General features: G+C 39.8%; 1 protein-coding gene and 1 pseudogene across 10 annotated transcripts in view; one reads left to right on the top strand and one right to left on the bottom strand.

Moving 5' to 3' along the window:
- ADK (adenosine kinase) overlaps positions 1–26994 on the bottom strand; it is a 375585-nt gene that overhangs the window by 69884 nt on the left and 278707 nt on the right. For all 10 annotated transcript variants that reach the window (XM_072994991.2, XM_072994988.2, XM_072994983.2 and 7 more), the window contains 2 exons: positions 19334–19369; positions 13839–13953 (listed from right to left, as the gene is read on the bottom strand). In XM_072994991.2, coding sequence (XP_072851092.2) covers positions 13839–13953; positions 19334–19369 — 151 coding nt within the window. The remainder of the gene's footprint in view (positions 1–13838; positions 13954–19333; positions 19370–26994) is intronic.
- Positions 107–261, top strand: LOC140706112 (U1 spliceosomal RNA; annotated as a pseudogene).

Below are 26994 nucleotides of genomic sequence, written 5' to 3' on the forward strand. Positions count from 1 at the left end.
ACTGGGGCTGTGCAGCCCTGTTCTGATCAGGAGGTGCAGCCAGGGGGTCACCATGCCTTTGGGGGACAGGGCACAGAAAGGGACAAGAGGTTCAGGGGCCATTCCAACTCATACCTGGCAGGGGGGATACCATGATCATCAAAGTGGTTTTCCTAGGGTGAGGCTCACCTATTGTACTTTGGATGTGCTGACCCCTGTGATTTCCCCAAATGTAGGAAAATCAACTGCCTAAGTGGGGGACTGTGTTTGTGGTTTCCCCTGGTCTTTCTAGAATCACTCTTTCCCCTTTGGTTCTTGGCTGTTTTCACTGCCTGCTGCCATAGGCCTGTTGGCCTTGCTGGTTTTACAGGTGGGCTCTAGGAAGCAGATCCTGGAAAGCCAGCAGTGCAGAATGGTGAAGTCCAAACAGGAAGCAGTCTCTGGTCCCAGTTCAGAGGCCTCCCAGCATGGCAGTGGGAAGCTTCTGGATAGTGTTGGTTGAACCCTTTTTTACTGTATTCGCTCCATAAGACACACATACTTTCTCCCCCACTATTTGGGGGGGAAGTGTGTCTTATGGAGTGAAAAATACAGTAAATATAATCTGGTTGGTTTGTTTTTTATGAATAACTTATCCAATACCACTAGTACTATTACAATATGTGAGTTACTGAAAAATGGGAATACATTATGGGAAAGCATAAGAGAGTCTTCTTTTCTATATTATTTACTGATACTACAGTCCTACCCCTCAGTCAATCTTTCTGAAAGCTTGAAGTCTGTATCTGTGCCTTTTACTGGCTGACAATTTACAGTGGCAATTATGGTGTGAAAGCTGGTTTTCTATACTTTTAGCATTTCCCTCTAGCTAGGAGTTACTTTTAGCAGAACATATCTGATCCTACTACGTATGTGTTGCCTGAGAGTAAATTTTATGCATCATAACTGCTTATGGAGAACGAATTTGCAAAAAAACATTTTGCAGTTTGCAAGGCCTACCTTTTAAATAGACATTCAAATGGCAATTCCTCCTGTTTTGTGAGGGAGTGCAGTTTTCTTATAGATGCAGCTGGAACTCCCAATTCAAAACAAGGACACGCTGAAGCCTCCTTCTTGGGAGGCTTCAGCCAACATACACTTCCACCTAACAGACCACTACAGTGTATTTCAACTAGCCATGCCTATGCCTAGATAGTGCACCATTACTGGCATGGGACAGCTGAGATGAAGCACAGGCTTTGATCACATCAAAATCTACCAACAGCAGATTTCCATCATAGTGCTATGTGCAATTAGATAGTCTTCAGAAGGCCAGTTCAACTGATGCATACTAGCAGAAGGAAGTCTTTCTGTGTTTAACAAACATAGTCTTAGGTAATGAGGACTTTTTTAAAAAAGAGAACTAAAAGAGGAAGCTCAGTCCTTGCATCTACTTGGTATAGAATTTAATGTACTGAAAGAATGAACCAATGAGCCCATATCCAAAGTAAAGGATGTGGTTCTGAGGTTTGAATGTTCTTGCTTTTGGGCACATAGTTTTAACAATGTATTTTCTCTTCTTTTGAGAATATGTACCTGTGCTTCTGTTGGGCTAAAATTTTTATTCTGAGTAATTATTTAGTTTCATTACAATTAATCTTTCAGGGAAACAATTTTTAATCTGCTGTGGACTACAAAAATATGGAAAAGGATCAGAAAATTTTGCCCTTGTTTATACATTCATTAAGGCATAGAATTGCAACACAGAAGTGCAAAAAACTGTTGTAAACTTACTCTCTGCTTTACTGCACTTCCCTCATGCAAATAACTGTTCAAAACAAAAATGGCAGTCATGGGGATGTAATTCTTGTAAATTGTGAAGCTTCAGACTCATGTTAATGAATAAATCAAATGTGGAAGTAAATGGGTTCACTGCAATCCTCTGCCATGCTAATGATGAGCAGGCCCCACCAAATGAAAGAATAAGGACTCTTTTCAGATTCAAACAGTATCAGGTAGAAGAAGGTTTACTTGGTTTGTTTAAAGAACAGCCCTGTAAGACCTGGGCCATAGACTGCTGCTTGTGACCAGAGAAGGGATGGCATAGTATGCCAACCTGAAACTCCGGAATAAAGTATTGTCTCTGTACTCGGATCATGAGTCACATATGACAAGAATCTTTCTGCACAGCATTTTCTCCCAGAATAACTACATGTCTAATCCCCATTTGTTACGTACACTGTATGCACCTTCATTTCAGTTGGCATTTTTAGTTGTTGCAAGGATATTGCATTTGCATGGAAAAGCCTGCAAATATTCCATATACCTTTTGAATATTGATGCAATGTAAGTCATGGAGAGAGAGAAACCTCCCCAACATTTTGATTCACCCTTTGTGACACTACTCTTTCTCTGCTAAACTTGCTGTTGCAGATAAAGCAATAAATGTGCAAGGTACTTGACAAAGTACGGATGTTCTAGTGTAACAGCCACCCTCAAACCTCAAAGAGTGGTTGCTACTTCACTTTAAAACTCTGCTGCCACCAACTTATCCTTATAAATCAAGCGAAGGACAAGTGTAACTTTGAAAAACAAAAACTGGTTTATTGATTACAGGAAATAAATATAGTAAATCACCGGTAACTAATCAATTAGTCAATCACTGTTCTTAAATCACTGGCTCACACAGACTATTTCTCACTGACAGGCTCTCTCACTCACTATAACTAACAACCACTTTCAACTCTCAGCTCAGACTCTCATCTCTATCTCCCTCTCACACACCTCACCCCCCTTTTTATACCAGCTCCTCCCCTTAAGTTCCACCCTCCGTCACACCATTGGCTGATGATTCACTGCCCAGCTGTGATGGACAGGTGAGGGCAGGGCTGAACGTTACATCTAGTAAGTAATTTCAACAGTAAGAGAATAGCAAGAGAAAAGGCAGCATAATTTAAAAGCAGAAAGCTTCAGATAGTTGAGGCTGCTATAGTAGGGACTTACATGGATACAAAAGCTGGGAGCTAAGAGAGGGAGAGCTCTGAAGGCACATTCAAGGAGTTTCTGTTAAACTGAGAGTAAACATGAAAAAAGGTGGGAATTTAAAGAAGGCAGTTGTGTGGACAAAGGGATGACAGTGAATCATTATGGTCTACAGAACTTGGTTGAGGGGGGCTGAGGTGCACTAATGGAAAACCAGGGAATATAAGAAACAACAATTTGAAAGTAAATTAAACAGCTGGAAAAAATAAACCACTACATGGACAAAAGCTGAGAAATATTGATGGAAAGCATGATTATAATTCAACATGGGCATGGCTAAAACTGAGGACCCTTAAGAAAGAAACCGAAGGACTGATTTTTGCTGCACAAGAGCAAGCACTACAAACCAATGTGATGAAAGCTAAGATCCAAGGAATTAGTGCTAACAGCAAATGCCAACACTGCCAAGAAAAAGATGAAACTGTGTCAGACCTCATCTGTAAGTGTCCAAAGACTGCACAAATAGATTACAAAGTTAGACATGACAGAGTGGCAAAATAAGTGCACTGGTCATTGCACAAAAAATATAACTTCCCAGCCTCCAAAAACCTGTGGGAACATCAGATAGAGAAGGTGTCAGAAAATGAGATCTTGTGAGATTTCCAGATCGAAACACCCTAAGCACACCAGACATAGTAGTAATAGAACAAAAAAAATGTCTGGATCATTGATATTGTAATTCTGGAGGATGCTAGAGTTGAAAATAATGAATTGGAAAAACTAACAAAGTACAGAGACGTGGCAATCGAAACATCTTGCCTCTGGATGAAGCACCCTTCAGTGGTCCCCGTAGTCATTGGGACTTTGGGAACAATATCAAGAAATTTCAAAGTGTTAATGCTTACATATAAGGCCCTAAACGGTTTAGGACCTCGATACTTGATGGAACGCCTGCTTCCACCTAGATCTACTCGGATCACCCTCATCAGCCAGGAGGTGAGGCTGAGGAGCCTAACGACGAGGGAGGCCCAGAAAGAAAGGACACGGTGGCTCCTCGCCTCTGGAACAATCTCCCTCCTGAGATCCGCGCGGCCCCCACTTTGGACACTTTTAAAAGTCAATTAAAAACATGGCTATACATTCAGGCCTTCCCTCCAGTTAATATCTGACTTTTCTTTATTCTCTCCCTATGTATTTTCTATTCTATTGTTGTATTCTGTTTATTACAATATGATTTATGTAATTGTGTGTGTTTTTTATATTATTTCACTGTTTTTACTATATTGGAAGCCGTCTAGAGTGGTCTTTTAGACCAGATGGGCGGGGTATAAATCAATCAAATAAATAAATAAATAAATAAATAAATAAATAAATAAATAAATAAATAAATAAATAAATAAATGCAGTTGCAGATCTCAGAAATCACATCATCATTGTTACAAAAAACAGTAATATTAGAAACAGCATATATACTGCGCCGATATTTAACAGATACTTAGGTTTTTGGTTAAAAGTTGTATCTGTTACATAATACCGTCAATGTTTTTATAGTTTTGACTGTTGTTGTTTAGTCATTAAGTCGTGTCTGACTCTTTGTGACCCCATGGACCAGAGCACGCCAGGCCCTCCCGTCTTCCACTGCCTCCTGAAGTTTGGTCAAATTCATGTTGGTAGCTTCAATGACACTGTCCAACCATCTCATCCTCTGTTGTCCCCTTCTCCTCTTGCCCTCACACTTTCCCAACATCAAGGTCTTTTCCACGGCGTCTTCTCTTCTCATGAGATGGCCAAAGTATTGGAACCTCAGCTTCAGGATCTGCCCTTGCACTGAGCACTCAGGTTTAATTTCCTTCAAAATGTATAGGTTTGCTCTCTTTGCAGTCCAGGGACTCTCAAGAGTCTCCTCCAGCACCACAGTTTCAAAAGCATCAATTCTTTGGCGGTCAGCTTTCTTTATGGTCCAGCTCTCACTTCCTCTGGAAAAACCAGAGCTTTGACTATGCGGACCTTTGCCGGCAAGGTGATGTCTCTGCTTTTAAGATGCTGTCAAGGTTTGTCATCGCTTTCCTCCCAAGAAGCAGGTATCTTTTAATTTCGGGGCTCCCGTCACCATCTGCAGTGATCATGGAGCCGAAGAAGATAAAATCTGTCACTGCCTTCATATCTTCCCCTTCTATTTGCCAGGAGGTGATGGGACCAGTGGCCATGATCTTAGTTTTTTTGATGTTGAGCTTCAGACCATTTTTGTGCTCTCCTCTTTCACCCTCATTAAGAGGTTGTTCCATATCCACTTCTAACTGTTGCTTCCTGTCCCACATATAGATTTCTCAGGAGATAGATAAGATGATCAGGCACTCCCATTTCTTTAAGAACTTCCCATAGTTTGTTGTGGTTTCCACAGACAAAGGCTTTTGCGTAGTCAATGAAGTTTTGACTGTACTTGGTGTTCTTTAATAATAATAAATATCATATTGCCAGAGTTGAAGATAAAGAATAAAGAATTGGGAAAACTAGCAAAATAGAGATTTGGCAATTGAAACATCTCACTTGTGGATGAAACACACTTCAATGGTTCCCATAATCACTGGGCTTTGGGAACAATATCAAGAAATTTCATACAGTATTGAGAGCATTTGCAGATTTCAGAAATAAAGCTATGAGAAGTATGAAAAATGGCAATATTAGGAACAGCATACATATGGCACAGATATTTAATAGTTGCTTAGGCTTTTGGCTAAAACTTGTATCTGTTATATAATACCAGTCAATAATTTTGATTGATGGTGCCTGATATTTTTTAATAATAATATCTTACAACTGCACAGCTATAAGGGACCCTATGGATGGAATTCAGTCCCTGTTAGGAAGGCACAGTGCAAAATCAAACTCCCAACCTCTGGATCCACAGCTCGATACCCGAACTACTGAGGTATCCCGTAGTTTTTATGAGAAAACCTAATGAATGTTATGAAAAAACTAGGTTGAATGGGGAACATTCTTTATATGACATAGCAACAGCCCAGTCTGTCACTGAGTGAACACTCAAGAAGCCACAGTCGATTCCAGTTCTCTAATTAGTGTACCTTTAGGATACAGCTGAATCAAAAAATATACTCTTATTGCTTTTTCATACCTTTCAGATGTACATATACAGAGACATACTGTTGAATATATCTAAATATGAGAGAACAGAAAACTAAACATTCTGGATTTTAGATTTGTCCATGGTGACTCCCAAAGTGCCTAGGCTTAATCAATTAATTCACAAAACAAACTAGGTTTATAATTTGCACTATAAATTGTCTTTAAATTATGTAAATATTTCAACTGACAAATACTGGTTTCACATTGCTAACTGCTGTTCCTTTCCTTTTTTTTTTTTAAAGGACATTTGGTGAAAGTAAAGTTATTTTGTTAGGAAGCAGGGATGGGCACAGGTATGACTTCTGGAATTTATTAATTTTGGGTTATTTCAGGTGGCACATCATTCGTTTTCAAATCTTTCAGATACTGGTTGTTTTGTTGAACATGAAAGGGAATGGCTCTTTCGGGTTCTTTTGTTTTGGGTCTCCCCATTCGTGTTATATGTAGTGTTTGTCCAAAAGCTTAAAAATCCCTACAGAACCCTTATAAATTACTTTGAAAACGCAGGGGAAAGTTACAACACATTAAGAAAAAACACGATTTTCAAAATTCTAATAAGTAAAACACTGGTGGTTGGCAATCCATACACAGAGGGAGGAAAAGGCAAATAAATAAATAAATAAACAAATAAACAAACAAACAGACAGACAGACAGACAGACAAACACCACCTCCACATACCCCCTGTCCCCAAAGTCAAGAAAAGCACAGAAGCAAATAAAGGCAAAAATACAGATGAAGTCTCATTCTCCAAATCAAAATGACTCATTACAGTTGGAAATGATGATTTTCAGGTATTTCCTGTTGTTCTTATGCACATGGACTCCCGTTGCTGGGGTAGTTCCTTGGTGATCTTTCGATCAACCCAGAATCCAGCAAAAGAAGATTTTTTATCACTAGTACAACTAAAAAACTGAAGGAACATAGGAAAATGCTGTTTGGCTTTATTAACATAGCACAAAATTAAAGGTCAAGTAAATTATCTACTCTGTTTTTAAAAAACACTACCTTAAGTTGCCTTAATTGGCCTGTAAGACTCACAGGACAAAGGCTGTACTGCACCTTGAAAGATTATCACTAGAAATGGGAGTATTCGTATTTGTATGAGAATATCCCTGCACAGCTGGACTTAACGAAGCTATAGCTCCTGGGGCTGGACTGTCCACTCACGCATCTGGGGGCAGTGACAGCCCTGCTTATCCCTCTAATCACTCCTGGAGCGCTGCCCTCTTCTGGCTCGGCTGGCCACTCAGCAGCCATGCAGAGAGACTCATTCTCCCTCTCCCTGCCTGGAGTGGCCAGCCAAGCAAGAAGAGAGCGGAGCTCCTGGTGCGATTGGAGGGATGAGTGGGGCTGCCGCCACTGCCAGATGAGTGAGTAGACCATCCAGCCCCAGGAGCCGGACCCTTGTTAAATCCAATTGTGCGGGGATATTCGTATACAAATACGAATACCCCCATCTCTAATTATTACTAAAGGCTGAGAAACTCTCTCTCTTTCCTTTTTGCACTACCTGATATCATGCAATGTTGTCAGTATATTTTATTTTTACAGGCATTTTTGCCTCCTCTCATTCACTGTTTTATAATGCACTGTATGTGTGTGTGGCTGCTCGATATTCAAGAGGAAAGGAAGGGTGTATGAGTGTTTGGGGAAAACAATAACAAATCGGGATATCTTATGAGAATTGCCCCACAGGCCATGCATTTTTATGTTCTTAATCATTATTAAACGTCTTCATGTCACATGCTGCCTGGTGAATGGCTTCATCCTGACACAAGAACAAATTACAAATGAAATGGAAGATCAAGCGGTATTAGAGGAACTGCCTTTGGGAAATGAAAATCTTTAATTCTCTTTTATTATTGACATTTATTTGGCTGCCACGAATAACAACACAGCAAAGAAATTCTGCCATGCTTGTGTGCTGAACGGCTTATCCCTAGGCTCAAAAACTGATTTAGCATTTATTGTGTTTGCTTATGTAGCTGATATAGCAGCATACACTTCTCCATCTTGAATCTATCAGAAATCCCTATTGTTGCTTAAAAGAGGACATATATTCCCGAATGGATCATATTTTTCAAAAGGCACCAACACGGTATATTAGAAACTAAAAAAAACCTTTTAAAAATCGTAGTTACAAAAAATAATATCTGAATGGATTATTCAATATGTTATCAGCTCCAGCTTTGAAGAATGAAAGAGATATACAGTGGTGCCTCGCTTTACGAGTGCTCCGTTTGACGACGAAATTGCTTGATGTTGAAGATTTTGCGATCGCAAAACGATGTTCCCTATGGGGGAATTTTGCTTTGCGATGATTGGTTCCCTGCTTTGGTAACCGATCATCGCAAAGCAATGATTTTCGCACAGCTGATTGGAGGTTTCAAAATGGCCGCCGGGTAAAAAACATGGCCACCCGCTGTTTTCTGGGACGGATTCCTTGCTGCACAGGCAGTGAAAATGGTTGCGCTATGGAGGATCTTTGCTGGACGGTGAATTTGAAGCCCATAGGAACGCATTAATTGGGTTTTAATGGGTTTCTATGGGTTTTTAAATATCGCATTACGTTTTCATTCGGCAGCAATTTTGCTGGAACGAATTAACATCGTCATGCGAGGCACCACTGTATAGTGCAAGAAGGTACTAATATATATTTGAAAATAGTACTTCATTCAAATGTTCCTCACTTTTGACTATAATAGCTAGGTTTATTGATAGCTGTAATTCAAAAACTTCTTAAAGGCTGCACTTTGCTCACCCTTACATTAAATCCTTAGACAAGTTCCAAGCTATCCTGAAATCCTGCAACCATAGCCTGTGAGAGGCAGTAAAACATTTTTGGTTCTAGAAAACCACTGTAGAACCCTGAACCAGGATTTGCCTTTTGCTGTACCATGTGGATTAACCAATTAGTATATAAAGCAAAGGAACAGAAATAAGAGATGCATGAGAAATATTTGGATATTTAAGAAGCTGAACAGTGGAATTACGCAAAATGACGAAAAGCTCAAGAAGAATCTGAATATAATCAACTTTTAAACTGTCTGAAGATTAAAATCTATGGTAAGTAATGAAATTCAGTGCCATGGATTTATCAACAGAGAACTGAATCTTGAATAAAAACAGGTTGCTTACTTATAATTATTTTTTGAGTAGTCATCTGACAACCCACAATTGCGGGTGTGCTGAATGTTCTGGAATCTGCTATGGCTGAGTATTTTGGTTGGGAACCTCACACTTAACTGTACATGTCCAGGCATTCTCCTCCTTTCCACACCATTTCCCAGTCTGTCACTTAGAACAAAAAATGTGTGAACAATGGGGTGTCCTGAAGACGGGAAGAGGTGGTTTGTGTGAATTCAAGGATAACCACTCTAAGAGCAACTGTTACAGGTAAGCAATCTGTTTTTGTCCTTTACGATCTCTGTAATTCACACCTACAAGAGACTAGAAAGCTCACCTGTGTGGATGGTGCATCAAAGTTATAGAAAAACTAACTATAAATTTCATGTATCAGGGTGCCTCTCAGGGAAGCTCTGAATGTAGATATTACCCTTGTAGAGTGTCCCTTAGGGGACTTAGGGAAGGAGTGATCTGTTAGCTGAAAAGTCAATATGATACTCACCATTTAGAGAGGCTTTAAGGTGAGAGAGTAGATGTTGTTTTATCATTCATAACAGATTAATGATTTATTAAATTATTCTAAAGCTTTCCAAAAACTGCTGTTCTGGAGATACAAAAGGTCAACACAATGTAGACTTCCAGAGAATATAGAAAATGTTCCAACTGTGAAGGCGGGCTTTGACAGAAGGTAGGAAAAGACAAGTTTTGTGAAACACGGAATGAAAGACACAAGTTTTGGGGAAAAATTATTTTGTCTTGTCAAAAACCAGGTTTAACATGCAAGGACACGGTTCAATGTCCCTGTTGAAGACGCCATGACTAGGAAAGCTACCTTGATTGAAAAGGGAAGAAGGGCAGTTGTGGCTACAGATTCAAATTGGTTTCTAGTCAGCTGACACAGTATTACTCTGGGATACTCTGTACAGATCCCAAAGCGGTAATAAACCAAACTCTGTGGTGCATCTGTTGTTTATCATGGAAAGAACCCAATGGTCTGTTGTAATACTTTGCCACTGATGATTAACAGTGGCTCAGTCTGCCCTGAAATATATGGTGGAATGAGTACTGGGAACAAACAGATGATAGTCAGTGGTGCAGTATGACAGAACATGTTGTCTAGAATTTGTGTCTTTATGTCTATTTTAGAGGTACAACCTGCATGAAGTCAGTTGTGAAGATTGTTGTGATGTTTTGTAGGAGGGTAATCTTGCTTTTTGTTGCTGCTATGAAGACAGTCTATTACACTGGTGAAACTACGATAATTGATGGATTCTGATACCCAGTTTTCTTGCTCGTATTCTTAGCTTTTCATGGTGAAGCTTATAATATTTTATTGCTGAATAAATCTAGTTCATTAAAGGGTAAATTTTCAATGGTAAAATGTACATCAGGAGCCAGACCAGATGATCAAGCCATGCATGAGGCCATAGAGCACCAGAAGCAGCCAGGTACCTGGAGTCACAATCCAACAAGTGACATACTATTGTGAATGTCTATGGGCTTTTGCATAAATGTTCAGTGATGTTTGCTTGTGTTCAAAAAAGTAGATGTTTTCTTCCATAAATACTGCTGATATGCTCCCATACAAGAGTTGACATTCTTAATGCCATTGCCAATGAAGAATAGATGTGGTAGCCCACAGAATCCGGCTTACAGGCCTCTCTGTCCATTAGACTTCAGAGTAATCTCCGTTTTTGGTTTCCCTTGAGGTACATTCAGAATTGCTGAGGTGGTAGGGATTTCTCAAAAAACAAAAACAAAAACAAAACAAAAAAACCCAACCCAACCAAAAAAACCACCACCCTACTATTTTCAAAGCAGAAGAAACTGAAGAAGATTTTTGCTATGATTGGTGAATTATATGAAGAAGATACAGTAACATCAATATTGTGATCGCTACAGCTATGTGGATTTGAACCCTATGGAAAACAGAGTCCAGGACCTCTCCCACTTGCACATGTATTTCTGGACTTAAAGCAACAGCCAGTCCAATAAATATGATTCAGTGGGTGATACTGGCAATTAGCTTGGCATCTGGAGAAGCCAATGTTAGGTCTGAAGATGTACCCAATCTGTATTATTCCAAAATACTATTGGCAGGGAAGCAAGAGAGACAATGTCCATGAGTTCAGATGTCTACACAGGAAGAAACAGTATCAATCAAATGCACAGTAATGCTGTATCAAATGCCTGTAATACTGATACTGTCATTGCCTCAGGTATTGGCTGAAAGAGTGCACTAAGCACAGTTTTGGATCTTAGGATGCATAATGGTTCTGATACTGTTTTCCCGAAAATAAGACCTAACCTGAAAATAAGCCCTAGTATGATTTTTCAGGATGCTTGTTATATAAGCCCTACCCCCAAAATAAGCCCTAGTTAAGTGAAAGTTCACCCTCCACCACTGTGCAGCAACCAGAAGAAGAAGACATGACTGTATTTGAATAAATGTAGATGGTTGTACATGGAAAAGAAAACATCCCCTGAAAATAAGCCCTAATGCGTTTTTGGAGCAAAAATTATTATAAGACCCTGTCTTATTTTTGGGGAAACACGGCAGCAGCTGAGAGAAGATGCTGATTGCTTTGGACACAGCATGTATCTCTTTGAAAACCAAACAGCTTGGTACTGATTGTACAGATGCAGTTGCTTGAGCCACTGGAACCAGATGTGGTTGAACTCCTTCCAAGAACAATGACATGGGATCCTAAAGATCAGGTGGTTTGAGAAGGCAGTGGTGGATAAGGTTTTGAGCATCTTGAGTAATAGAAGTTCCAGTCTTCATAGTCAAAAAGTAATACCAAATATCATTGAATTCATGTCCCCTATGGTATTCAGAGGCAGACTAGTAGAGCGATATTTGGTCTCATGGCTATGACAAAAACCTACAACTATTTCTGAAATGCAATGAACCTGGAAGGATAGTCATAGTCACTATATATACTGTGAAGGGGATATGTAAAAGTCAGAGAATGACCCCTGGAGCAAGAACAGGATCAATAATAATATGGTTTCAATAGGAATAGTTCAATGTCAAGTTTATATGGAATTTTTTTGGCAATGCAACACCACTGGCCCTGAAGACTTCTCCAAAATTTCTCCTTTAGAAAAGAAAGCTATTTGCTTTGGAGAACTGTCAACCTCTCTAGAATAAGACTTGAAGGAAGGATGAGATGCAGAAACTGTGGCAGAGTCTGGAGGGCATCTCCTGTACCATATATGACCATGTTTGCAGTTCTGGTATCTTAGCAGATTTAGTATTTGAGTCTTCAGAAACCTACTGGTCTGTTAAGAGATCAGCAGAAGGAAGAACACGAACATCCTTCTTTTCTTTTCTGTTTCTTTTTTGGGTCTGATAGATGAGATGAAGATACAGTATTTCTTTAGATTTATTTTATTCTGGTTGAAACCAAGGGGATAATATTTATCGTGGTTCTGTAACTTTTTGGTACGGAGCCGTGAAACTGGAAGCCATGGGAGAAGGGGCCACTAATTTTGATACTGAAACTATTTTGATGGAATATTTATAAAACTGTCTGAAGATCTAAATCATCTCCAAGTGTCAAGGAACATCAGCTTTTAAAAAGTGAAAGTAAAGCAAAATATTGCCTTTCCCAAAAGGTGTGTTGGTCATTTCACCACCCTGTTTTTCCTGTCTTGGGAAGCAAATGCAGAAAAAGCGCTTCCATTGTCCATCTGAGAAAGATATAGTGTCTCTACAAGTTATATACTTTTGGAAAGAATTGAGGGGCCGTAAAATGGTGGTGGTAACAGAGCAATCTAAATCTACAAAGATAATCCCCCTCAAAAAAAGTGAGTCTGAAGAAGGCACAAGAGAAAAGACAACTGTTTTTAAACTATTTACAAACACCAAATGAAAAAAAAATCAGCTTTGAGGAAGTGAAGAGAAGATGTGATTCCAAGATCACAGAAGTGAAAAGGAGGTAAATGCTTGGACCAGTGCAACTGAGTGGGATGGGACTCCAGCTAAAAACATTACTCATCTATAAGAGATTTTGGAATGTTCTCTCCATATGCTACGCCAATAGCAATTAGTCACGGACACAACAAAGAAAAAACACATTTTTCCCTATAGAAATCAATGACAAGGACTTTTTACACTGCAAGGATCACCAACCTAGTCCAGTGTAGTCAAAAAGGACATGGATTTATTCTTAAAGAGTGTATCAAAAGGCAAGCAGCCACGTTTCGATGCCTAAATTGGCATTCTATAGATCATCATTTCAATCCCAGAGGCACACAACAGCAACTAAACCTGCCTTTGGAACATGAACCCAGCCTCTCTCCTCCTTATGTTTTCACCTTCCCTGGGAAACAGCTGTTCAGACTATTTCTCTGTATTTTGTAAAACACTGTTCTTGTCCACCTGCCATCTTCTTTTTTTGTAACTGCAACAGTATATTTGCTGATTGTCACAGGCTTCCCTCTAGAATGCATAATATATTCCAAACCTAGGGGAATCATACACTTGCAGGACTACTTTGTTGGCATTCCTGAATTTGTCTGAAACACAGTGGCCAATATTTATGACATTATTTCTACCATCACTTTAACGTTGAATGAAGGTCTTCTGTAGCTTGGATAAAATGTTTAAAAACAGGATACCTGTGGCCATAACAGTATCATCTTTCCCTTGGGTGAACACGACAATCCGCTGTCTTTTAAGGTTTACTTTTGGCAAGGCTTGTGCCTTCCGGGCTATCTCTTTAATATCCTCAGTCTGGTAAAACAAAAGACAAAAAAATATTGTAATGATCAGTATAAAAACATAGAGTGAGATTACAATCTTACAAGCAGACACTAGAAAACTATTTTGTAGAGAGCACTATGGAGAGTTTTTAGCAGCAAACAATAGTATGACAATAATATGGCTTGGTTTGGTTGAAACAAAACACAATTCCATTAGCTTATTTTTAATAGAGAACTATGGTTTGTTTTAAAGTTAAAGTGGTAGTTATGTAAATGGAAAGAAACAAAATTGGGAAGTGCTTGAATTCAAGGCTCACAGACGCTCAGCTGTTCTCATTTGAACCATGAATGGGTAACCTGGGGCCTTAGAAATACGGTTCGACAGTATTTCTCACCACTGGCTAGGACTGACAGAAGCTACAATCCATAAAATCTGGTAGTCTGCACTTTGGTTACTTTTCATCTTAAATGTGATTTAGATTGCTGTCTGAACTGGTCATTTAAATACAGTGGTGCCTCGCTTAACGAGCGCACCGTATAACGAAGAATCCGTATAGCGATCCCTTTTTGGGAATTGCTATACGGAGCTGCCCCAATCGCCGCACTCGCTTTGCGACGATTGGGGCGTCCGGCAGCCATTTTGGAGCCGCCGAACAGCTGTTCGGCAGCTCCAAAATGGCCGCCGGACCAGCGAAAACATCGCTGGATGGGTAAGTTTTGGCGCCTATTGGAACGCATTAAACTAAGTTTAATGCGTTCCAATAGGCTTTTCCTGCTCCATACAGCGATGTTTTCGCATAGCAAAGGTTAATCCGGAACCTATGTGGGGCACCACTGTATATTTAGAGTAAAAAACCATAGTAAAGTCCTGTAATAGTTTTACAAAATTATTCTTCCTAAAAAGAAAAAGAAAATACTAATGGAAATCAGCTGAACACATCATCTTGGTATGCGTTTCTTACACGCTAAGATTATTATTTCCCCAATTTGTATCACTATATTCTTATTCACACTAGATTTATTCACACTAGACTTTATTTGACAGTCTCACACTATCATAATTTATGTTGTCTATATTCTCCTAGACTAATGAAATCTTATTCCCTTAGATTAATGAAATCTTGTGTAACAATTCAAAACAAACTGACTGTGATCTTTGTTATACTACTCGGAGATTAATTCTTATGTTTAAGAATTAATGGCACAAAACACAGCAAAAAGAAGTGTCTGAAATAATTCACTGTTCACTTCTCTCCACAAGAAATATAAATGGTCTTTTTTGCCCTCCAGCTGTTTATCTGTAAAATAAATCCCCATTTATTATTAAACCTTTAAAGTGCTTGTGGAGCAAGAGATGTGTGGAATAATGTACAGAGCTTTGATATAATATATCACAAGTACATATCTTGTTACTTCTGGAGGTAATTAATGCCTAAAAGTGTTCTTTTTTCACACATAATGCAACAACTGGGAATGCAGTTATTTTTCATACAATAAACAACTTCAATTTTTTTCATGTCTTCAGGGGGTGAAAAACTCTTTTGGTGTACATTTGAAGGGGATTCCCCCCACTTCAGACCATTCTTTTACTTAATAAAAGATAATTCCCACCCACACTCCCGAAATAACAGGTAGATTCTTCAAGTAGAAATAACCCAAAAATCTTAAAGATCAAATTATTAAGATAAGGTCTAAAGCAGAGAAGGGGAACCACTAGCACATGTGCCTAACCCATAACCCACCCCAATCTACCTTGCAAAGAGGCCAGGGGATGCTTCTTTCCAAAGTTCCCAACAGAAGAAAGCTCAAGGTAAGTACAACTGTCCAGATCTTACAGCGGGTGATTCCACCTTGAAGCTGGCTCCCCCCCCCCACTGAAGGGACCATGGTCATCCCCGTTATATAAGGTATGTGACCATGCTCCCTGACAGAGTCTGCAATACACAGAATTTAATGGGTGGAGATTCCAGTTCTCCACTCTGGATCACATAGTTCAGCCAAGGCTCTGCAATCAATTTCTAATTCTTGCCTTTAATGCCTCCTCTCACACAAATCTGTCCTATCACAAATATTTTCTTTACAGGCTCTTCTTGGGTTGCTCTCACCTTCTGAAAGGTTATTTTTTGATGACTCCCACTTTCAAGGCAACAGATGCCTTGATAAAAAGAAGGCTTTTATTTTTGTTTCTTGTTGTTGAACCCCAAGCACAGAACTCCTTCCCAAGAATTGTACCCTCTTTCTTAAGTTTTAGGTACTAGAAAAAAAACACTCATCTTTGCTTCTGCTTTCATTAAGTGATAATGTTTGCTCTTCTTGCTTTTATGGAGTCCTACTGCTCTGTTGCTTCATTATTAATCTTTTTGCTGGAAATTTCATTTCAGAGTAAACATGAGGAAACTGCAGCCCTGAATACTTCCCCATGTGAGAAATTTCCTTGCACTTAGAAAGCAAGTGCACCAGGGAGAAGATTCTGGCTTAATATTCTCCATTATTTAACTCTTTTTAAAATGGAGATGCAAACCTTTTTAAAGCAAGAGAGCACTGAGAAATACAGCTCCCTGTTTCATGCTCAAGGAGGTTTAATACAAGAAATACTTTCTAGACTCTACCCATCTATACAGGATATTGTGTGTTTTGGATTAAGAATTTAATATAATAATAATAATAATAATAATAATAATAATAATAATAATAATAATAATAATAATAATAATAATAATAATAATAATAATAATAATAATAATAATAATAATAATAAATAATATATTGTCATTGTAAGTATATACACATACAACGAAATTCACAGACAGCCAGAGCCCAGCTTTGTATAAACACTGTGTATATAAACACTTTGTTAGGAAAGACAGGCATTACCTAAAGATGTGGAAGAAATCTGATGGTATTCATTTTGTGTTTCTCATGCTACAGTAAGGTAAAGGTTCCCCTTGACATTTAGTCCAGTCGTGTCCAACTCTAGGGGGCGGTGCTCATCCCCCTTTCCAAGCCATAGAGCCAGCATTTGTCCGAAGACAGTTTCCGTGGTCACCTGGCCAGTGCACCTAGACATGGAACTCCGTTACCTTCCCACCGAGGTGGTACCTATTTATCTACTCGCATTTACATGCTTTCAAACTGCTAGGTTGGCAGGAGCTGGGACAAGTGACGGGGGCTCACTCTGTTGCGTGGATTTGATTTTACGACTGCTGGTCTTCTAACCCTGCAGCACAGAGGCTTCTGCGGTTTAACCTGCAGCGTCATTACATCCCCCATGCTACAATATCAACACAGTAAAACATGGTCTACACCAGTGGTTCTTAACCTTTGTTACTCAGATGCTTTTGAACTGCAACTCCCAGAAACCCCAGTCAGCACAGTTGGTGGTGAAGGCTTCTGGGAGTTGCAGTCCAAAACTGAGTAGCCCAAGGTTAAGAACCAGTGGTCTACACAGAACTTTCTGTCAGCTTCTGAAAAGTGTTCTCAGCTAGCAATCAACTAGACATCCATGCTCTCATTATATTCCCTTTCGTTTTCAAGGTATTTCTTGAATACCCTAAATGGTGGCCCATTGTCAGTGCTCCTTTTTATGACTAAGCTTTGGAGATGTGTTAAAGTCACAGATGAAAAACCCTCAATGGACACTTATCAAACATTATAAATCACTGATGGCAGTTGTGATAAGTCACTTGCTGCTCCCAAGACAAGGGGCAATGTAAAATTAGATCACATCACTGTGCCCTTCAGCAATGCTCAGTAATCAAATATGGCATACTTATGATGTTCAGCAGAAACTGCTAGGAATTGTTTAAAAATGATAACAAAAAGTCTAATATGAAGGTGTTCTGCAGACACATGTAAATGCATTTTGTCACTTGGTGTGAATTGAAACTAGGCATGTAACAGGTACGCAGTTCACACAGACCAAAAATAAATAGATAAATAAATAAACAGGCCTTACATCATTATCAAGAACTGCATCATCACTTTACTTGCCATAAATAAGATATTATATGAAGTAAAAGATTTTGTTCAATCTTAATTTCTGTTATAAAAACTGAATAACAAAGGATACAGTCCTAACACTTAAATACTGATGATAAAGAAGTACTGTATGCACTTTTGCATTATCTTGAAAAAACTGGACCTTGCAACCTTCTCTATCATTAATTCTCCATATTTCTGTACTTTCTTCATTTTGTCTATAATATTCCTATACTTAAAAATACTTCTATCTATCCTTCCTCTTTTGGCCTCTCTATAATTACATATTACTTTTATTATACCGACATCAGAATTAAACACTCTAGGAAAAAAATCATTAGATACAAATATATAATGGCAATTGATATGCTTACGATTTATTGCTTACGGGAGGGTACCTAAGTTCTAATTGTGGACATATTATTCCTTCTTTGGGTATATACTGTACAATGCTTTGAGCCTTTTCTTGAAAAAAGCATTTAATAAATTAAATTAAGAAGAATATATATTTGCTTCTGTAATACGTTTGCCCAATGAACAGAACACAAGCAAATGCTGAACAGAAAGGTATTTTATACACAATGGAGCACATTAGTGCAAATACATTAAAGGTTACATGAGAGTATTTAGGACATATGAGCATACAGTCCCTATTCACTGTAAGCGCTAGTTCTCTGATGAAGTGGCTTTGGTATAACACATGGATAACTCTAGAAAAAGGCATTCACAGCCCAAAATACTAATGACATGATTAAAATCTTTTAAATGGTGTAGTTAACAAACTAAACAAAAGGCTGATTCCATGTGCATACTTATGTATATGCTAAGAGACTGCACATGTATGCAAACCGAGATGGAAAATAGCACTTCTCTGTGTTAACAAAAGCACAGCCCACTTCTCCAAAAGAGGCTGTGTGTAAAAGACAGGGTTTACATTAATCAGGTCTTAACAATTCCACATACAACCTTACTGAAATTCATTTGCATAACGATAATCCACATATGGCAGAGTTTAAGTTATTTAAAATGGTGTTATATTTCAGTATTTAGTCTTGCTTCACCACTGCTTTAGCAGCAGATCCTTATGGAGTGTAATTCAGCTAATGAGGTGGCTTTTTAACTGAGCAAACTGACAGGTCCCATATCTGCAGAGGCAGCTTGAAGCCGTGCCCAACCTCTCAGCTTCCCAAGAGGCTTTTCAAAATTCAATAAATAACATCTGTAGGCGATGTTGGGTGCAGACCTAGCAGAGTGCGTCATAACACTGAGCTGGCAGAACAAAGAAACCATGACGACTGCCAAGTTTCTATAGCAACCCCAGCGAGGCTTGGAGAGTATAATAGCACATCAATCACTATCCAAAAGAACTTCATTATCAGCAGGAAAAAAAACCCTTTTAGAATCTGTTTAGTGTGCAACGTAGGTTAACTCACCTCAAAGCCTTGCTCTCTAGCAAAAGTGGCAGCTTCCTGAAATAATAATAAAAAAGGAACAGTTAATTATAAAGTGCTAGATAATAAAGAAATAACACATTCTGAAGCTCATTCAGGCAGTCTCCTTTTACATAATTATCTCAACATGCAGTCGTTCAGTTACTTGCACTGAAAAGATTGCTTCTTCTCCTGACAAGATAGCAGTGAAATGTCAACAGACTTTGCAAATGAAAAAAAAGAAAATACATGTTTTATATCCACTGACAAAATAACTTTGGACAAATGGCTTTCAACAGGAAAAAGGGGTGGTTAACTACAGGACGTATCACTCTTAGAGTCTGTCCAGACAGGGGAATTTGGAGCAGTCTAGTTCACACTCAAAAGATTCTTCAGTGAAATCTATTTTCTCTGTCATTTGAGTTATCCTCCCATTCATACTAGAGATGCTTATTCTCCTATGAGAAGGGTCTATACAACTCTTTGGATTGCTGATTTACTTGCATGTAAGTATACCCAATTCACTCACAAGTAAGTTTCTTTTTGTTAAACAAAGTAAGTGGCATATCAAAAGAGTAACAGAACAACCTAGATGGCATTAGAATTGCGCTGTGTCATTTGGGAAATATTTTTAAAAAGACAAAAAAAGAAGAGGGGGTTCCTCTGTTCTCCTATTTAATGTCACAACCTACCTATTATTTCACAACGTTGTCTATTTGGGTGCAAACTAGCCATCTGTAGAGGCTGCACAATGAGATAATTAGGAACATGCCAAATCATGCCAAGAAAATCAGAAGCCCCTAGTCCTGTGCCAGGAAGAAATGGAATAGGTCTTAAGGAGCAAGATGGGTTGGCCTAAGTAGAAACATGTGTGGATGACACAATTGAGTTTGAATCAAATCCTACCAAAAGCAATCAAATAGCAATGTACATCTCCACCTGGACAGGCCCTCAATCAATTCTACAACACCTTCCAGACTGAACATACGCTTGCAGTTAGAAACAGCACCATGCACATCTCTCCCCAGTATGTTTAGGGCCACTTACCCTGTGTCCTTTCATAATCACTTTGACAGTTTCACTGACAGCACTACTGGCTGGAGAAGTACTATGTGATTAAGACACAATTCACAGAAAAATATTTCATATTTTAGGGAAGAGAAAATATGGAGCTGCTATTTTCAGCAATTGTCCAATATAGTGTGCAGCATACATTTTCAGCCGACCAGAGATTGAACTAAGGTTTCTTGTCTACTGGTCCATACTACTTCATGACATTACTTGATTCTAAGAGCTGTGGATTTAGAATTCTATTCTTAATTAATAAGAAACATATTACCTTTCAAGGATTAATCTAATGCCTAGGTTAAGACATTCTGGTTGTTATCTGGAATTGATTTCACACTGAATAGCATGTACTTTCAATTAAAATAAATCTAACCCCTAGTGGAAAAAAAAAGAATCCCTTAAAAATATTCTGGTATTTCAATCAGAGCTTTATGACTCTGACTTCTTCTGTCCTCAAGAAACTCAAGCAACACTGGAGTAGTAGCAGGTGCTCTTTATTTAAGTCATACTAGTGTGGTATGGTGGATAGAGTGAGGGACTAGGACTCAGAAGACCTGGGTTCAATTCCTCAGCTCTGCCATGGAAACTCACAGGGGAGTGGGAGTGGTAAAATCATTCTTTAAGTACCTTACTTAACTTGAAAGCCCTATTAGGGTTGCTATAAGTCAGTTCTGACTTGATGACAAATTACAACAAACATGAATAGCTCCAATTAGACTTTGTTTTTCAAATGAAAACAGTTGAGAGAAAAGTAGCTGTGTTATTTCCAAGATGAAGAAATTATCAAAGATAAATTAAATATATTGCTTACAAAAACACAGAGTTCAAAAGATAAACAACACAATAATGTAATATTCCTATGTACAAAATCCTATATCAAATAAGGTTTTCACTTATTTTCCCAAATATTAGATTTAAAAATCACATCCTAAATTAATAACAGAAGATAAAATTCAGAAAATCTCAGCATCACTTAAGTCATTTAAACTGCAATTATTATGCCTTTTTTATAATCCCTTTTTGAAAAGGAGTATGATTATATGCATTAAGGCTAAATTCACTGAGACATTATTCTGCTTAGGTCCATTAAAATAAATGACAGAAGCACAAAAGAGCTGCTCTTCCAAAGTTCCCACTGATTTTGGTGCAACTTGTGCTGGAGAATTTTCCAGGAGGTTGTGCTCCAAATCATTTATGGAAGCATTTAGTATTTCCATTTTTAAGCACTGAGTAAAAAAAACATACTGGTAAACTATCCAAGAATCTGAAGTGGGAACAAATGATCATTGAAGCAGGAAGCTGAAGTTAATAAAATTTGATAAGCTGAAAAAGGACATATCCTCAGGCTAATCGCTATAGAAACAGAAGGCTGACCAGGTTAGCCTAAGCTCTGGTTAAAAAAAAGAAAGAAAAGAAAAAGTGAATCACACTTTTAACAATTGGGTGCTGGCAAGGTTAGCCACACTGACATTTTACTTACAAAAGACTCCCCCCACCCACCGCCCCCATACAATGCTGTTGTCGGTGGCATTTGCTAGCCCAGCTGTCAAGGCAAAGCATAAGGTTCAAAGGTATCAAGCAGTGTATTCTTAGAGCAGCATGCAATTAACAAAGCCTAGGCCTCCACAGAGTGGGGGGAAGATGCCTGAAAGCCTCCACTATAAAGTATGGCACTTACAATGAACTACAATAAAATCCAGAAAGGCTTAGGTGGGACTGGGAACCAGACAATGAAAAAAGAAAACAACCCCCCTCAAAAGCGTAATGGGAGCCATAAGTTCACAGCAAATAGGAGCATGTGGACTAAACACCACATATTTGAGCCAGATGACAGTTTTAACTTCAAGTTAAATTGAAACAGGAATTTAACCTATCTTAAGGGGGGCATGTTTAAAAGCTGTGGTGCAAAAAGACAGACATTTGTGTTGAACAATTATTTGGCCATGAAGCTTGCATCCTGTACACTCTTGAAGTCACAGACCTATTTCCACCTCACACACTTTCAAGTCCTTCTTGGAAGATGGACTTCACTTTCATGTGGTGGTGTTTCAAGGTTATTTCAAAACAGTACTCAGGGCAAAACAAGGTGTCCTCCACTTCTGCTTCCTGTGGTAGATACATTGACATGAGCTGAAGATCAGGCCTAAATTCGAGTCAGTTTTTCCTGCCACCTTTAATTCCCTACTGCAGATTCTCTCCCTCTTGAAAACACTTCTTTTGGGTATCACAGTAGATGTGGTTGTGTTAATGGGTGGTGACTATTGCCTCCCCCAATTAGATTTCTCAGGCCTTCTTTGTCTCACACCCCTGTTCAGTGTTTTTATGCAAGAAGTTCATTGGGCACAAATCATGTTTTTTTTCATACCCTTTATTGTATGCAATTCAGGAACTAGCCCTTATGTTTGACATTTGCATGATTACTACTAATGGAATTAGGAAGGCCTTAAATAGCTTGGAAAGTTCAAAATAAAAAGGAGCCCTTTCAGTGTCAATTTACAATAAATGTAAAATAATGAAATAACCCGGTACCCATCTGTGCTATACAGCCACCACAGCAACTCATACTGGGCTTCACATACATAATAAAGCGGACATGTTAAAATCTAACCTTCGAGAAGCAGTAACATATGGCAACTGGTAGGATAACAACAGCGAGCTAAGGCGCTCCCTAGTGCAGGTGATAATAAGGATGATAATCTTTACATTAAAGGCTTTCCATTTTATATCTGACATCAGGAATCACAAAGGAGATGGGATTAAGGAAATAAACAATCTTCACAGAAGCTTTACAGCTCCCAGGAGAATGCTGCATTTTCATTCATGCATGACGTATGACAAGAGCAAAGCAAAAAACAAGCTAGAAAACAAAACAAAATTCAACAATGGAATAGAATTTTCTTGTGTTTCTAGATTTTAACAGCAGTTTGTCCTCCAGCTTTGATAAACTTTCCTCATTATGCAGTCATTCATCCTGCATGATACCCAAGGAAATAAATTTTAAGCCGCAGCTTTTGAAACTGGATTTCAATACTTCCCCATCACACATTCAAAATGTCCACATCATCCTCTTCCTGAAGCTTCTATTCTTCTCCCCATTTTGAACGGAACCACTGGTTTATAGCCCTTCATGTGTTAGAATGCAGCACCAAACACTAAAAATGTAACTAGTCAATAATACTGAACATAAAAATGGCCTGTAAAGTTTTTTGTAATAAAGGAAACCCAAAGAGTAAATGGAAATCCACACTGCATAAAAAGTGCATATAGGTGGAGCTGTTGAATTACTTCCTATCACTTGACTCAAATCACACCCTTTCCTTTCAGCACAACACCAACTATTCACACAGGAAACAGGAGATAAAATTAAATAGATAACAATTAAAAGGTAACTTCTACTATGTCAAGACCTTCCATCTGGCTTAACTTTCATGCTGCTTTTCTAACTGTCTTTTGTCGGGGACAGCTTCCTTTTATGGGTGGAAGGTACTAACTTGAAAGCACTTAGGCACTGCATGGATTTTACTGCAGTTGGTTCCACTGCATTAAATGGAACTGCCTACAGTCCAGAAGGAAGTACAGTGGTGCCCCGCATAGCGACGTTAATCCGTTCCAGGATTAACGTCGCTATACGGAAACATCGTAAAGCGAAATAAAAAAGCCCACTGAAATGCATTAAAACCCGGTTAATGTGTTCCAATGGACTGAAAACTCACCGTTCAGTGAAGATCCTCCATAGCGACGGCCATTTTCTGTGCCTCTTAAGCGAGGCAAAACAGCCATTTTGAAACCGCCGATCAGCTGTTAAGCACTGCTTTGTCAGGATCGGTTCCCCAAGCAGGGAACCAATCATGGCAAAGCACTGCCAGCTAGCCAGCCCGGCTTCCCCCCTCCTTTCACCCAGCTTGGGTGGATGGGGGGGGAATCCCTCCTCCCCCCCATCCACCTGAAGCCGGCATTTTAGCCCGGCTGGGGTGGATGAAGGGAGAATCCTTCCTCCTCCCCCCATCCACCCAAAGCCAGCATTTTTGCGCGGCTGGGGTGTATGAAGGGAGAATCCCTCCTCCCCCCCTATCCACCCCAAGCCGGCATTTTCGCGCGGCTGGGGTGGATGAAGGGAGAATCCCTCCTCCCCCCCTATCCACCCCAAGCCGGCATTTTAGCCTGGCTGGGGTGGATGAAGGGAGAATCCCTCCTCCCCCCTCTATCCACCCCTAGCCGGCATTTTAGCCCGGCTGGGGTGGATGAAGGGAGAATCCCTCCTGCCCCCTCTATCCACCCCAAGCCGGCATTTTAGCCCAGCTGGGGTGGATGAAGGGAGAATCCCTCCTCCCCCCCATCCACCCCAAGCCGGCATTTTCGCGTGGCTGGGGCGGATGAAGGGAGAATCCCTCCTTCCCCCCTATCCACCCCAAGCCGGCATTTTCGCGCGGCTGGGGTGGATGAAGGGAGAATCCCTCCTCCCCCCTCTATCCACCCTAAGCCGGCATTTTCGCACGGCTGGGGTGGATGAAGGGAGAATCCCTCCTCCTCCCTCTATCCACCCCAAGCCGGCATTTTTGCGTGGCTGGGGTGGATGAAGGGAGAATCCCTCCTCCCCCTCTATCCACCCCAAGCCGGCATTTTCGCGCGGCTGGGGTGGATGAAGGGAGAATCCCTCCTCCCCCCTCTATCCACCCCAAGCCGGCATTTTCGCGCGGCTGGGGTGGATGAAGGGAGAATCCCTCCTCCACCCCTATCCACCCCAAGCTGGCATTTTCGCGCGGCTGGGGTGGATGAAGGGGGAATCCCTCCTCCCCCCCATCCACTCGAAGCCGACATTTTAGCCCTGCTCGGGTGGATGGGGGGGGGAATTTTCCCCCAGCTGAGTGGCGGTGGCTTCTGAAGGACTGTGGGGGAGCCCTCCCCGTGGCTCTTCGGAAGCCACTGCCAGCATTTCCTCCCAGCTGGGCGGCGCTCCGAAGTGCCCACTGGTCAGCTGGGGGGAAATGGTGCCTATGGGGAAACATAGGAAACATCGTAATGCAATCGCTTTTGCGATCGCAAAATCCGCATCGTTATACGGATTCGTCGTTACACGGGGCGCTCGTTATACGAGGCACCACTGTAAATAAGTGGATTATGACTTGTTCAAATATTCTATGGTCCTTTTATAACCAGACAAGATCTGTCTAAGGTCACAATTCTAAACATTCTTAAACTCAACTGGACTGCTTCTGAGTATACAGAATAAAGATGTAGTCAACACAATCATCTATGAGGGTCCAACTAGAATAGTAGAAACAAACCTTTGTTCCTTTCTATGTAAACAAAAATTCAAATACTGGACTTAGGATCCAATGAGAAGCCAGTTAATCTTCAGAACAGGGCCAAAGAGCCCGAAAAACCCACAACACCCATCAGATCCCGGCCGTGAAAGCCTTCGAGAATACAGCCAGTAAAATCATCCCCACCCTTTACTCTGTTTATTTGTCAAGCTCTTATTACAACAAGAACTCTTCCTTATTTTAAACTTTATTAATTTATAAGAAAGAACAGATCCAGCATTGATGGAGCTGGCTAATTTTTCTTCTGTGGCAGTTGCATTCTTTGTTGAGAGGAGCAATCCTGCAGAGGCTGCATGCTAGTGCTGGTTAGAGATGAAACCAGTGGTCAGTGGGGCCACATCCAGAATGAGTAGGGCCATTCTCTCATTTTCCCTTATTTTTTCTTTCTGAAAACTCTTCTCTCCCATTTGCAGGAAGAGAAAAAACGTAACTCTCACAGGATATCACAACTGGTTGCTAGTTCAGGGTTCTGGAAATTATGCCAAGAGCTGCATAGGGTCTTAGGGTCACAGATTGCCCACCCAGTACTGATAGGAGGCTGTAAAAATATAAATAAAACACAAAAGGGGAATTATTTCACAACTTGTACAGGGACTAACAAGGAACAGCTAAAAAGCATCTTCAGTGCAGGTGTAGCCACAGGTTTCTCTCCTTATTTACAAGGCTTCTGCCTAAGAGTTCAGTGGTAAAGAAAACAGGGATCATTTCCATTTTGTATCCCAGCTTAACTTGATCCCAGACAACTGCTGATACCTGAAGGGCACAGTGGCTGTAGAACCTTTATATAAATTTCCCCATAATCATCTTCTGAAGGGCCATTTCTAAGAAGTGGTATTCAAATATCGAAGGCTTTACTGTTATCTAATGAAACTAGCACTAGGGAGATGAAACCAAAATTCAAATTTACTATCACAGTAAATTGTAAGAAAATTGGGCCAGTAATCTAACACCGGGACATAATCCCAGCATGGAACTTTCTATCACAGGTCGTGTAAATTTGTTGAACCTCATGCTCTGAATGGTCATCAACATTTTAGAGCCATCTTTAACTAGTGTTTTGCAGCAATGAATCCATACTATGGAGAGCTTTGCTTGTTGTTTTGAATTAAAATTAATTTTGATGCTCAGAAGGATGTCTGCTCCCATTTCATATGTCATTTAATAGGCTTCCAGATATAGTACTTTCTCCTCCCTAAAAAAGGCCCTAAATAGCTCATCTACCCTTAAGGACCTAAAGGGTTTCATTGTAGACTCCAACTGTCTAATAATAAT

This window comes from Pogona vitticeps, chromosome 3, assembly GCF_051106095.1.
Source record: "Pogona vitticeps strain Pit_001003342236 chromosome 3, PviZW2.1, whole genome shotgun sequence".
NCBI lineage: Eukaryota > Metazoa > Chordata > Lepidosauria > Squamata > Agamidae > Pogona > Pogona vitticeps.